Source organism: Temnothorax americanus, unplaced genomic scaffold (genome assembly GCF_048541705.1).
Source record: "Temnothorax americanus isolate GAGA-0224 unplaced genomic scaffold, ASM4854170v1 Scaffold1, whole genome shotgun sequence".
Lineage (NCBI taxonomy): Eukaryota > Metazoa > Arthropoda > Insecta > Hymenoptera > Formicidae > Temnothorax > Temnothorax americanus.
This window is the reverse complement of record NW_027509230.1, coordinates 7,192,374-7,207,077: the sequence shown is the minus strand read 5'-3', so window position 1 is coordinate 7,207,077 and position 14,704 is coordinate 7,192,374. Positions and strand designations below refer to the sequence as shown.

At 41.7% G+C, this 14,704-nt stretch overlaps 2 protein-coding genes across 7 annotated transcripts in view; one reads left to right on the top strand and one right to left on the bottom strand.

Annotated features, from left to right (window-relative positions):
- The window catches only part of Cbl (E3 ubiquitin-protein ligase CBL), a 28,009-nt gene that overhangs the window by 7,120 nt on the left and 6,185 nt on the right, over positions 1–14,704 (bottom strand). For 2 of the 5 annotated variants that reach the window (XM_077403631.1, XM_077403710.1), the window contains exons 2-5: positions 2,029–2,175; positions 1,641–1,913; positions 1,314–1,548; positions 935–1,099 (exon numbers count right to left, since the gene is read on the bottom strand). In XM_077403631.1, the coding sequence (XP_077259757.1) occupies positions 935–1,099; positions 1,314–1,548; positions 1,641–1,913; positions 2,029–2,175 (820 nt within the window). The remainder of the gene's footprint in view (positions 1–934; positions 1,100–1,313; positions 1,549–1,640; positions 1,914–2,028; positions 2,176–14,704) is intronic. The other 3 variants (XM_077403794.1, XM_077403877.1, XM_077403962.1) reach the window with 3 other exon arrangements.
- Gtpx1 (glutathione peroxidase-like 1) lies at positions 2,984–7,517 on the top strand. Of its 2 annotated transcripts, XM_077426416.1 has the most exons (6): positions 3,006–3,139; positions 5,142–5,233; positions 5,998–6,097; positions 6,177–6,286; positions 6,362–6,453; positions 6,677–7,517. In XM_077426416.1, exons 2-6 carry the CDS (start codon positions 5,173–5,175, stop codon positions 6,890–6,892), a joined length of 579 nt encoding a protein of 192 aa, XP_077282542.1. In that variant the 5' UTR covers positions 3,006–3,139; positions 5,142–5,172; the 3' UTR covers positions 6,893–7,517. The 2 variants fall into 2 exon arrangements, with proteins under 2 accessions (XP_077282545.1, XP_077282542.1); XM_077426419.1 differs by lacking the exon at positions 5,142–5,233 and having other exon boundaries at positions 2,984–3,139.

Genomic DNA, 14,704 nt, shown 5'->3' with positions numbered 1-14,704 from the left:
TAATCTTATGCATAAATAATATACACAAAGATTTGTCACAAGCATTAAAATCGTCTGTATGCACATACTAAAAAAAGGAGCGCTTTTAAAATACGCATATGCACATGCATTATGAATTTTATGGACTGAAGAACTTTTGACGACGTAAGTAAATGTAATGAACCCACTTTGTGGTTGTGTGGATGCCTGGTACATTTCTCTCCGCTGATAAATTAACGCATTATATAAGCGCGCGTTTATATAAATCTTGATAATTCCTCATCGAATCTCTATTGGCTCGTCGTATGTTAGGCAGAATTGTCCGGAAGCTATGATTGCGTATGCATAATCATAAATGACAGCAAAAATGGGTCATACACTAAGCCGCCGGCTTATAGCTTCCAATGAGGTGCAAGAAAAGCGAGTCTTACCTGAGAACCCCCGCGTAATTTATGAAATTTGTAATTATGCGATATAAACGATATAGATCTCAAAAAACGTGTTAGTTGTAAAAAAAAATGCGCGATAGACAAGGCTGACCGATCGGCTAACGAACGATCATTCCGTAGGCTCGTTTGGTAATCTTGCAAAAAAACACGAAAAAAAAAAACACGGGAAAAGACAACGAACTACAAAACCATATAGCCACATCATTGCAATTTGGTCCCCTCTTGGTCCCGGAAGGTAGATCGATGCAAGTAGCTTCGCTGATACGTTACATGCCTAAAATTACTACCGCGTACCTGCCACGAGGTACGGCATACAGTCGCGATGATAGACGTACGAAGTGACGTGACACGTGTACACGACCGTGAGGTAAACCGCGAGATCTCGTGTGAAATGTATGAGGCATTCTCGAGAATGAGGCATACTCTCTGCGAGAGGGGGGGAGGGATGTTTGTTATACATAGAACACATTTAATAATGAAGGTGGATGCTATTCCTAGTCGGATACCTCGGTGTCGGGGTCGAGATCCCGCGTGGGGGTCGATGCGTTACTAGCAGACGCCGAATGCGCCCCGGGTCTGTGGGTTCTTCGCGGGTCGAACGGATCTACGACGATCTGCTCGGTGCCTTTAATCTCAGCTCGGCAAAACGGACAGCCCTGTCCTTCGGAATCCTGCAATCCGATCGAAGCACAACGTTAACGCACGCATGTATCATCGTAAAAACCTTATGTTGTCGTAAATAATGAAACAACAAGAGATATTTTTATCGCAATGTTTTATAACCGCCAAAGTGTAAAGCTGACTGTGAGTCAAACTAAATTATTACAGAAACATTTATCGATCGCTGAGAAGTGGAGATAAAGCTGGTAAGAGATTATATACTGCTACCTGCCAAGCTGTAAGGCATGGAGTACAGAGAAGGTGGCCGCATGGTTCTATCCTTACGTCCTTGTCATGCTCGGCGCAGATCTTACACAGCTGGAATGTGCTACCCATCTCACAATATAATTCGTACTGTTCCGCCGTCACTTTGATGTGCTCCTCCGGCGTCGGTTGCACCGCCCATGTCAAGTCCGGATTTATATTTCGGCCGTCCGGGTATAAGTAGCTGCAAATCGATCTTCGAATATGTATTCGTGAAATCTTTATGGACGTAAACCTGGACAGGTAAACGGCAATAACTTGGCCGGTATAGATCAACGGTATACTCACAAGCCTTCCCGGTAGCCGTCCAATAACGCTTGGCATAAACTCTTGTTATGCGGTATAGTTTGTAGGATATCACCGTCAGACGTGACGTAACCGATTGCCCATTGTCCCAGCCTCGTGCAACTTAACCGAAATACGTAGCTCCCAGGCTTGGTAATGCAATATTTTTGCAAACGGGCTTTCACCTCGTCGTACGTGAGGAAAGCCACGTAGCCAGGATGCGTCACAGCCAGAATTTTCCAATTTCGCAGGAGAGTCGACCACGGTTGAAACAGCCTTGAAAAGTCGCACAACGTATTAAAAGTGTATCGAAGATGTACGAGATTGACTCGGAATCGTCGCGACAGAAGCTCGATGAAGCTAAATTAGTTGGCTATAAATTTGCGCTTACCTCGTGAATACGTCGAATTCAAAGTTGGAAATGTAATCGTTGCACGTCAAATCTATCGTGGATTTCAGTGCCATCGCTTGTAGTCCCGAGCTAATTGGATGAACCTGATTCAACTCGTGTCTGAACACCTTCCACGGTACCAATGTACTAAAAACAGATTAAAGAATAAGATTAAAAAATCATTCTTCCTTTTTATACATAGATCACTTTTTTATTCTAGATTAGTTTTTACATTAGTTTTATATTGTATATTAAGTTGTTACAAAAGATTTGTCATATTTGTCAAGCGGGGTAAGAAGTAAAATCGAAGTAGAATTATATGTCATGTGCAAAGTGAATTCTCTTATTTATCTTCAAAAGTTTTTTTTTTTTTTAGAAAACTTTTTTTTATACAATAAATGACGATTTTACATCGACATTCCGTTCCAAAAATTTGCTGTTCAGATTAATATCGCGAGTTGTGAAACGTTTACGTTTCGTGAGCCTCTTCAAACTGTTAACTCCATACCGCGCCCAAGGATGACTTCAATCAAACTCTCCCCCGACCCTATTAACTTTATACTAACTCCAATTAACTTGGTCACTAATTAAATTAAATTATTTACAGTAAACTTTCTAGTCGCATTATTTGCCATCCGTAATTTCTAATTTTTTTTTCCGCGTATCAAACAATCAAGCATTGATCGAGTTGATCGAAATTCGATCGAAATAATTCTAAGAATGACTCGTGTTGTTTCAATCCGCTACTGATATCCGGGTACTCGCGAATAATTCGAAGAATAACACTCGTGTGGTTCCTAATCCAATCTTCTTTTCCATATATTAAATAGAAAACTAATAATTAACTAAAAATTAATCGTCGACTAAGTTTAATCGGAATTGATCGAGTCACCCTAAGGCCCCAAGATGTTTCAATCCGCTACTGATATCCGGGTACTCGCGACCGGCGCCTGGCGCACGCATGCGCGTTAAAAGTCGCTCCGCCGTTCGGCGCAATAGTTCACGGTTCAGCGTGACTGGGTCGGTGTCAGTGTGAAACAGCGATTGCCGGCGATCAGTTCGTGTGATATTTTCGGCGCTCGTTCAGCTCGTTTTTGCGTTTCTCACAGCGGTAAGCGACAACTCGTTCCGTCTTATCAGCGGGTGCGCGAGATTCCGCGGTGGCGTTTACGCGAACCGGCATCGAGGAAATATCTCGCGGAGATATAACCGAGACATCGAGCGCGGAGTTAGGCGTAGATTCCACGCTAGGAGCAATCGCCGGCCAGTCATCTCTCCGCGAGGTTGAGCCGGCGGACGATAGATGGCCACCATTCGCGGAATTCTGCGCGCTACACACGTCGATACTCGCGATTACATCCGAATATCGAGAATAGGGATGGACGATGTCGAAAAAATTAATTTATTCAAATAATTGATTTAAAAAAAAAAAAACCATAATTTTTCATAATGGATAATATCTCGAAAACATAGTGATAATCTATTAATTCGTAATTTCTCTCTATATAGATGATTAATATTAAACAGTTTAAAAGGTGACTTTGATCAAAGTTTGATTAATTTATATCGATAATTAATGCGCCAGTATTTACAGTAAAATTTATAATTATGTAATTCGTTGTTTTTAATTTAATCTCTCTTTTCAAACTAAATAAAAAAAATTAACAATTTTATTCTCGTTAACAAAATGTTGATATTTTTCACCATGCAGTCAATTAAGTTAATCGAAGTTTGATCGAATACCCAAGGGCTTAGATACGATAAACGAGAATAAGAAATAAATAATTACATATAGGAGGAATTAGAAACGGAATTAATTTCGACACGTAGGATGTCTCGATATAGATGAGCAAATTTATATGTTCGCCATATGTTCTGGTAACAGAATTTAATAACGTCAAACGAAAAAAATCGATATAACAATTCACTGAATTTAAAAACCATCGAGGAACCGATCGATTTCGTAACGAAAAAAAGAGCAACCAACATCGATCGATTGATGACTTTTGCCTTTTGCCCATCCTCTCAATTCAGGATATGCGGCATCCGTGCGACGGAAAAGTGCCGCTTTGCAATCGAAACAGAATCCACTACTCCGAATTTTATCAAAAAATCTAGCCACCTCTCAAAGTATCTCGATCTCGATATTAAATAATATCGTACGAAAAGGGATGAGAGAGTTCTTCCCTCGAATCAGAATAAAATATGTAAATATGTAAATTTGCATTGTAAATTTAGTATTATTGCAAATTTTGGTATGTGTTTGACAAATGTCCGATGTTCGATGTTTTATCGTCGATCTAGCCTTATTGTCTTATTTTATACAACGGAATTGCCCAGTCATCTTGTTTCAATGGCAACTCATATATCCGTCCGGACGTAATCGTCTCGTTTTATACGATTTGCTTATATATCACAATGGTTTTACGCAATTTCCAAACCCATTCATTAAGTACGTTATACGAATTATTTGGTCCAATTGGTCAAGCGCAAGGAAAATCGAGCCAAATACTACCCACATTTATTTGAAACGATGCTATTCGAGAGCTTTGTTTTGTGAATTACACTGCTATTTATTTCAACGAAATATTCATTTCATTTGTATCTTTGTAATTATACATATTTACGATAAATTAACAGCCCGCAGCTTGTAATATGTAAATTCTTTCCGTACATTTACGTATTTTGAATAACAACTATGTTTAATTATTTGTAAAATTCACCATTTTCATATTTCTTTAATGCAATATAATTTAATAATGAAAAATACATTCGCGTAAATGTAAATAATGTCGATGATACTCTTGAATCTCGTTGTCTCCATTTTTACAATATAATACAATATTTTTACAATACAATACTATATAATACAATACTATGTTTTTACAATATGATACAATAATTGAACATAAATTCGCGTAAATGCAACAATTATCTTTTCTCCTACGTGTTCCTCCTACATGTTGAGAGAACAGAACAATCGTGGGGGGGGGGGGATAGTGAGTAAGTCGCGAGATAAAGTTCCCCGAATTATTTTTGTTAACGGCGGGGGATTGAACTCACAATATATTATCCCTTCCCCCCCCCCACCCCTTCCCTTCCTGTATCGGCAGTTTCAGGAGCGGGGCCTCCGGCACACCGGAAATGCGCATTATAAAATTCATGCTACCCACCGGATTCGTGCACTTAGCCCGAAATTTCGCAGGCACGTAATTTGATAATTGCTCTTCCCTCCTCCCCACTCGACGGTTCTTGCATCATTTTCCCCGTTAGCTAACGATAAACGCCAATCTGACGATTACAAATAATTACTGTCGAAATGATCCGTTTGTGAAAATTATTGCGATTGAAACTCGAGGGAGATGGAAAAATCGCGAGAAATTTTCCAGACACTTTATTCGACTCGATTGCTTTTCATAATACCAATTTAATCGTAATAGCTTGGAGTGCGCTCTCGATATTGCACAATATTACTCGCGCAATTAAGAGAACCTCACAAAAATTTCATTACATATATCGCTTCATTGCGCTTTCTGCGTCTTTTTGCCTTTTCGCGTGCTTCGGCGTGAAAATAACCGCGATATATCGAGAGCGATTTTTAAAAAGCAAAATGATGCATACTAAAAGCACAAATATTATTTTATCACCACGTCTTTCAACGTGATTTTAAACTAGATTTCAATTTTCTCAAATTATCGAGCGCTTCCTTTTACAAAGCTTACGATGTTTCAACGTAATTATTTATTGTCTGTTTATATAAGAAAAAACACAAAACATGAAGCACATTTACTGTCCTCGTTTTTAATTAATGCTTACGGCTAATGTAGATGTAGAAAATGAATTAACGTCGAATTATGAAAACATAAAAAAATACGATAATCGAATTAACATCTGCAAAATGAATTATCTGTCGCTCGGTCAACGTTGATTATCAATTTGTCATTTTGAGAACTTTCAACGCGATTGCAGTTGCGGCAGCGATGAGCGGAAACAAGGATTACAAGTCGGCCACGTCGATTTACGACTTCACGGCGAACTCCATCAGAGGAGAGGAAGTCCCTTTGTCCAAGTAAGCATGAACCCGACACTGTGTCGGGCGTAAACATCGCGTTGCGGAAAAGATGTAATACCATCTGTCGTTGGTTCAGATACGAAGGCCACGTGTGCTTGATCGTAAACGTCGCCTCGAAATGCGGCCTCACGCCGACGAATTACAAAGAGCTCAACGAACTGTACGACGAGTACGCCGAATCCAAAGGTAATTCTTGCGCTACGAAGAAATCCATAGAAAACTATTCCGTGCGACGATTAAATATTTCGTATTATTCGGCAGGATTACGAATTCTAGCATTCCCCTGTAACCAGTTCAACGGGCAGGAGCCGGGAAATAGCGAGGACATTTGCAGCTTCGCCGATCGTCAGAAAGTAATTCCTCCCCTGCCCCCCGTTCACGATCTTTCGCGGAATATATCCGACTGAGAAAAATAATATTCTAATTGACTAAAAAAGAAAATTTAATAGTATAATATTATTTCGTAATTGTATAATGAGAGCAACGACGATAGAGTTTATGTTGTGAACGCAGACAAAAATCGCTTGCCTTCCTTGAGAAATAAACTAATATTTATGTACTCGATCTTTTCCACAGGTAAAATTTGATTTGTTCGAGAAAATCGACGTGAACGGAAACAATACGCATCCTCTGTGGTCATATCTGAAGAAAGAACAAGGTGGCCTGCTAGGTAACTTCATAAAATGGAACTTCACCAAGTTCATCGTCAACAAGGAGGGCAAGGTCGTCGAACGACACGGCCCTAATGTGGATCCCCACAAGCTGAAGAGTTCTCTCGAGAAATATTTTTAAATCGTTTCTTTTCATATATGATTTTCTAAGGTAGATATTCCTTGTAGTTGACATGAATTAAATGTTGGATTTTACATAATGTATGAGTAGATTTTCGATATCTCTGCGTTCGTATATATCTAAATATAAAAACATATTTTTTTCCCTCTTATACATTACAACAAGCTATTTTTGAGTACTTTTTCGAGGTATTTACACTGGTATGCATATATTTTATATTACGTAACATGATGTAATGTGATTATGAATTGTTTAACTGGAAATCAATAGTACGTATATATTTGCACATTCCTTATCTTTATACATTCATAAAAGTTCTATTTAAGACAAATCCTCAAATTTAATATTAGCTTTGCTTCTATGTATACCACTTACTACTAAATTACATCACTGATATTAATTTTGTCTCTTGTTCTTCATCTCTCTCTCTCTCCTATAATAATTAGCATCAATTATTACCTACACAGGTTTGTACCGGCAAAATTACGATTTCGACATGTGTGCTATGTTTGGCATCATGTTATTAAAAGTACTAAGATATTAGACTTAAATCCGAAATATCTTGTTATAATAACATAAAGCTATTTTACAATGGTGTAAGAAATAAATAAAACTGTTTCATGGATGCACGCTTATTTAAACTCCCAAACACAAGCTACATTTCGAAAATTGCAAAAATATATCTAAATTGTAAATTACGATATATTTGCGACTCGGGGGAAGGAAGACGAAGCTCCGATACAAATCTCGTTTTGTCGGCACGGGACAATCGCTGGCTCACATTCGCATTATTTTCGGCTTTACAATTCTCGTATAACGCGGAAATTGTATGTTGCGCGTCAAAGGGGGTCAAAATCGATGTTAAATTCCGACTCGGTTGACGAAGTGCACGCTTGAGAAACGCGGAATTGCTATTAATTAATTTGGAAACTTCGATCTGGCGCGTGTCCCCGAGGGGAATGAAACGCAAGCCGAGATACATTTGTTCAACTGTCACAATAGTAACGCCAACGTGAATGAATGTAATTTCACTCACGCGCATACACGCCCACTCCTCTTATTTCGTCGCGATAATTAGCGACGGCGGTCACTTTCACGCGGCGTTTACGCTTGTTCGGCGACCTTGTCTGTTTACGGTGTCACCGGCAACACTATACTCTTAGCTTAATTGGGCCTTTCCAAGCGTTCCCGCATGATGCGGCGCGGGACAATTTATCGTTTAGATTACTCTGGAAGATGTGCCACATTTCCTCTTTCCAATTCTTCTCATTTTTGTGTTCCTAATTTCGATAACGTTTTTGTCGTTCCCTTCTGTCAAGCGCGAGAGAGATAATTGTGCTTCGCTGTGTATCGCGGACCATGATTTTACTGGGAGATTTTCCAACCAATTTGTGAGAGACTCGCCCTATCTCTTATCTATTTAAAACGCCGGAGTATCAGCAGTCCCTATTGAAAAGGGTTTTCCCCCAGGGAAGGGAATAAGCTTCTCGTTTAAACAGCCAAATCCAATTACCTTCGTAATCCGAATCACGTCGGATAATTCGAAAGCCTCTCGGAGCATTAGTTCCTGCAGCCGTTCCAGCCGTTCCAGGCTCCACGGTCGGCGAGATACTTATCACCGACGTATCGAAAAGTCGTTAAAATTAAGATCGGACGTTCCGAGTGGGAGGAACTCGCGCGTAGGTACATCACGCTCGTGTCCGATTTATCTGCCGAGTATCGAACCCGGGGAGTGTTTCTCTCGCGGTAATTTGTCAGTGGATGTTGTGCGAGATGCCCGTACACACATTGACATACACACAGACACACACGCAGGTGTGTCGACAGCAGGACAAGGGTAAACGTGACGCACGTTCGCCGTCCTGAATTCGCATCCCCGCACCGACGACGGCGACGATGACGGTGACGGTGACGACGACGACGACGACGACGACGACGACGATCAAAATGGATCGTGCCCGATCATAATCTCGGTTACCACAGGCGCGCCGTATAATACACGCGCGTACGCACGTGTGCGTGACGGTGCACATGGTTAATGTACAAAACGACGTTAGAGAGACGCTAACGCTATAATTAGTCGTCCTTGCCTGCCGACTCGACCCCCCGAGGCTTCGCCGCCATTCATAGAACCGTCGCTTTCCCGACGTCATCGCTTCCGAACGTGACGTCTCAATCCACACCGCCGCGGGTCGAAATTCCACCCTCGCGCGCCCGCCGACGACCGGGAAGGAAAAAAAAATGTTTTTTGCGCCACGTCTCGATTATTTAACGTCAGCGCCACGCTGAAATAGCCTCCCCTATATGGCCTCGCGAATAAAGAGGAGAAAAGGAAAACGAAAAATTCATTCGCTCTCTCTCCGTTCCTTCTATTGGAAATTTTTCATTAATTGGAAATGAAATCAATTCGCTCGTAAGTCAATCTCTCTCGGGATCGTCGGTCGTCGGTGGTACTATTAGACATCTATAGCTGTAAAAACTCTACTGAAAATAAGCGGAATGAAATTTCTATACGCGGAAGAGAGAATGTCCGTAACTAAAACAAACGATATGACGAAATTGCGGGATTTATTTTCTTCGATTGCATGTCACGCGTATAAAAAAATGATTGACTGACTTTCAAGTTGTTCGTTCGACAGCCCGAAACTCTCTCTTTCTCTCTCTCTCGCTCTCTCTCTCTCTTTCCTCTTTCTCGTGACACCGTATCTTGGTTATCAGGTCTCCACGGGGGCACGTAAACGAGATGATATAACAGAAACGGGGAAAGGTTCCGAGCATTTATGGGGAATCCAAGCAGGCTCAATATGTCATCGGGGAAGACCTTTGAAGGTTGAGAAACTATATAGGCAAGAATAGGAGGCCGAGCCTACATATGCGGGGCGAGGCCCGCATAAAGCGTAATAGATTAATCTCTTTCTCTTGAAGCGTGTATCGATTTTAGAGAAAAAAAAAAGAAAAAAAGGACGGTTTAAGTAAAAGTTATAGGGTACCAAGAGAGACATTTATAGCGGCCGCGCCAGTTTTATATACGTAAATGACGTCACGGAGAGCCCACGTCATTTCCCAGAACTGTCAATGACAATAAGCGCTTTCCCTCTGACCATGAATAAAAGTTACTTGAATTATCCCTCCCCCCCCCAACCCCCCTGGAACCTCAGCTGCTCTGTCGCACAGCGTCGTAATTAAACGTCGAAATGCAAGATAGAAAACAAAAGACACGTCTCGTATTCATAGCGCCGGGATTCCGTCCTATAATTCCCAAATGCCGATCGAAATGAGAAGACATAAAAATTTCGGTCAAGCTCTTAAAATCAAACCCCCAAACTGGTCAAACCCTCAATCGTGACGAGATAAAATGGACAACGACGGTTCGGTGTCTAATTCGACGTCGTTCTTCATTTCATTTTGTCGTGATTGCGTGAAAGCCAGGGCTTAACTTTGAAAGCGACCGCGAAGAAAGGAGAATCGCAAAGAGAAACGCGAAGGGCACAATACGGATTTCTATTAACTCCGTTTAATTCACTCGCCTTCGCCGCCGAAGCCAGGCCGTGCCGTGCCGTGCCGTGCCGCGCGAAGGACCTCGGATTGATCGATAGCGGTGTGACGTAAAGGAGCCTCTGAATTGGTCATTTATCGCCCGTAAGGGCTAATGTTGACGTTGTCAACATCAACGGAGCGTTTAACGCTCCGCCTCGGCGGAGGTGGCAGCCAGGTTCCACGAACGTACGCCGTCGTACATATGTACATCGGTATTATCGGTCGTAAAACGGCGCGAACGAGTTTATCAGCAAAGTTCAGCCGTCAAAGGCATCTAATTTCAACTTTAACCCTTTTCCGCCCACGCGGGCGTATACGAGTCCTCCCCTTGCCCCTGTCTCCCACTCCACGGCGGTGGCGGCGGCGGCGACGGCGACAGCATCCTTCTCCCGCGTAAGATCCAGATGCAATTACGCAACGCGCAGTAAAAATACATCCGCGGAAAATGTCAGTGGAACGGCTGGAATTACGTTTCAAGGATGCTGCGTCCGTTCAAAAAGGTTCCGCATGCTCGCGTGAACCTCTGACACGAGCACCTCCTCCCTCCCCCCTGCCCCTTTGCCCCACCCTTCGTCTCTCGCTCTCCCCCCCTCTCTCTCTCTCTCTCTCTCTCTCTCTCTCTCTCTCTCTCTCTCTCTCTCTCTCTCTCTCTCTCTCTCTCTCTCTCCCTCTCTCTCTCTCTCTCTCTCTCTCTCTCTCTCTCTCTCTCTCTCTCTCTCTCCCTCTCTCTCGACGACGGCGACGACAATGGTGTCCCCGTTAGGGACAGCGTTATCGGCGTATCCGATCGAACGCGTTTTCCTCGGGATTATTTCCGGTCTGACATTTCCGATATCGTCGCACATAAATGTCGTTGCTCTAACGAGGTTCGTCTTCGTATATGCGAGAGACAATAAGCGAACGTCACCTCGGGACGATCCAGGTACACGTGTTGTGGAGAGAACGAGGAGGAATTTGTATCGAACTTCAAATCAAAGAGATTTTTTTTTTAACGAAATACTTGCTCCGTTAAAAATCAAGCCAAAGTTGACGAAGAGATGGGAAAAAAAAGCTAGCGAATCGATTTACAGAAACCTATCAGTGTTGGTACCTGGATCACCGTGAACGTACTTCCCTACTTTTTCTAAAAAAAAAAAAAAAAAAATCAGTTTAAAAAAAACTTACGAAGAGGAAGGAGAGGCGCGAGTCGACGCAATTTCCGTCGCGCGCGTGATGACGCCTAACCGGCTCGATCTCTCGAGGAAACCTAACCTAACCTCCCGCCGATAAACGTGGGCCGGCGAGAGCGACTCTTCCCCCCCCCCTCTTCTACCCACAGCTCCGCTCCGGGAGCGCCGATTCATGCGACTCCGCTCGTTTTAATTCGCCTTAATCGCGACGTCCCGTCCCCTTCCTTCCGCTTCGACTCACGTGCGGATGTGAGCTTAACTCGCCGAACGGGTAGGGCAGGAAAGGGAGGGGGGAGGGGGGAAGGGACCGACCACTACAGGCCGCGACCGCCTTTCGACGGTCGCACCGACAATATGCCGACATACGCGTGCGTGATGTACGACCGCGTGACCGGCGTGACGGAGGCCTCTCCGATCTGTCTCGGGATCTCAAATTCCCCCTCCCCTCGCGCGTCCTCTCGAGATGAAGATTCAGGACGAGGGTGATCGAGATCGTCGGCGAGAGATCGGATTATCGGTGAGAATTTCTCACGCACCGCGCGTAAATCAGTCGATCCGATCTTATCGCCAGTCAATCACGCGTACGTCAGTTTCTCTCTGTATTCATAACTGTATAGAAAACTAAACTCTACAGACACACATTTCTCTGTTTAGAAAATTCAATTATTTGCGCAATTTGGCTTTGCAGTCGGAATGACTACAATTGCAATCGTTGTAACTGTCATACAGCGGGGATTTGAGAAATGTCAAGTGACTCGCGTATACGTAATAATAGTCTTGAGAAGATATAAAAATATTTATATATATATAAATTTGAGAAACTATAAAATATATGAAACTTATAAAATCCGAGGACTTTGCAAGTTGTAATTGGATGCACTTGTGCAATATGGAAACCAAGCCATTTTCGTGATTTTCAGTTCTGTATTGTGGACAAGGGTTTTTCAAAAAAACGCGCACATTACACATGGAATTATATTTGCGGAGGACTGTATAGTTCGGTCATTATTTTTGAGATACAACGTTGGCGTAGAATTTTGCTTCTAACGTTTCCGCGAAATTTGCTCTAGCGGAAAAGTACGGGTTTCGGAGTTGGTTCCGCATTGCAGAACTGCGTCCAATTAATATCAGTAACGCACCTGGAGCTGCGACGCTAAACAAAGTTTAGATTTTACCGTACACAATTTAATCTGTCAGATTAAAAAGTATCTTGATCAAATCGGAGAGTTTTGGCGACAACTCAGAGGAAAAAGAGAAAAAACAACAAGAGAGCTCAGCAACTTTCTTAACAGTGTTTTTCGCTTGAAAATTTTTTATAGAAACTTTTATTACGCCCGCATACAAAATTTTTGACATACTTTTATGTACTGTAATTTTCTTTATTTTGATAAAAACTTTGATAACATTTTTCAAATCTTATTACTTTTTGTATAAAATATAGAGAAGCAATAGAAGCTTGAATCTTATAGCGAGCACCACGTGTAAGTATAAGTACGTGATATAAGTTTAAACGCAACAAGAGAGATGGATGGGGATAAAGAAGGTATGATACGAAGAGAGAGAGAAAGAAAGAGAGAAAGAGAGAGAGAGAGAGAGAGAGAGAGAGAGAGGAAGCCGCAGGGAGTTTTTATTAGAAAAAAATCAAGCGCGTCCTTTTTAATTAATCCCCCCCATGAAAATAAAATCTGAAAATAAAAAAATGCCATTTACAGGCTAAACGTCTGCTTTCTTCCCTTAGGGAGATTAATATTTTAATAAAATATAAAAAGAGACGATTAATTTTTATATCATTATCTGTTATTCTATTACATTGATGTAAATAGACCAAACTGCTGGACTCTTTCGCGAATGATGACTCGTGTTACCGCGTTTAATTGCGAATGACACTTCTCTGTCGGACCCCCATTTATGTGTTGTTGGACCGGACCGGAAGTAAAAACTTGGCGCGATCCCGGGGGATCGTGCCCGGTTAGTTACGACACTGTCACGAGCTGTGCGCGTTGCTCGCAAGCTTAAAAGAGCCGGCATTGTGTACGCACACGCCCGCGGACCGGATGTTCGCGGATCATTTGACCGGAAACCGAAGGTTCGCGCATCGGCGTAATCGAGGCGGTTCGCCGCATGCTAATCGCGCCGCAATCGTCCGCATCCTATATGTTGTGAACTATAATACGTTGCGAAATGCCAGACCGTTCTCCGACGGAGAAAACATTACGCTAGATTCTAAATAAGGCACGTTTCTAAATAGAGCGCATTTCTAAAAGAGAAAAAAACTTAAGGTATAAGCAAAATAAATTAATGTGTTATCTTTTATATTTTGTATAGCGAGATAACATTTAAAATCATCCCAGTTTTTTATAGAAAGTTTTTGCGCGACACTTCGATAATATGTATAATAAAAGTTGAATCGTTAAGAATTAAGAAAATCAATTTTTCCAACATGTATGGAGGTCTTTTCACTGGTTTGCTTAACCTTTATATTTTATGCATTTCAGGGCACAGAAGCGAAATTTATTCCGCAAAAAGATTGTCGTTATCCCGGTTTTTACGTAATCGTGTTTGAATATAGTAAATTTTTCTCACGCATCGTTCTATAAATTCTATAAAGCGTGGAATTATTTATATCTTTATGAATAATAAAACAAGGAGTCTTTGTTCCCCTTTAAGTATTATACTCATTGTCAGAAACGGTATATCACAACAATGGTACACTGCAACGATTCTTACAATTATTTACTGCGTTTAATTAATGCCCAGGGAGAAATAACGAGAACCAGTGCTTTACGCGTATACCAAAGCTATAAATAATGATTTCTCCCGCCTCTCTTTTTTCCCCTAAGCACTAATAAATTACAACATTATTGTACCGTACTGTACTTTATTAAAATTGGAAGGAATAAAGGTAAAGAAAATTATGAAGCGCAATGTCATTTCATTAACTTTAAGAAGTAATACTTCGGGAACGCTAACATATCTCTTTACGAATGAAAGAAACAGCGATGTGCGCATGTAAGATTACTGCGTTCAGACACGATTATTAAAAATAAAACCAAAAACAAGTGCGACAATTTTTAATCAGTCAGAGACTCGATAAACCCCTACGCCA

Bases quoted from the DNA above. Each gene is read 5' to 3' on its own strand.
- Gtpx1 (XM_077426416.1), top strand. From the start codon at position 5,173: ATGCGCATTATAAAATTCATGCTACCCACCGGATTCGTGCACTTAGCC. The intron at 6,098-6,176 runs GTAAGCATGAAC...TCGTTGGTTCAG, and splicing joins GAGGAAGTCCCTTTGTCCAA to ATACGAAGGCCACGTGTGCT. The intron at 6,287-6,361 runs GTAATTCTTGCG...ATTATTCGGCAG, and splicing joins CGAGTACGCCGAATCCAAAG to GATTACGAATTCTAGCATTC.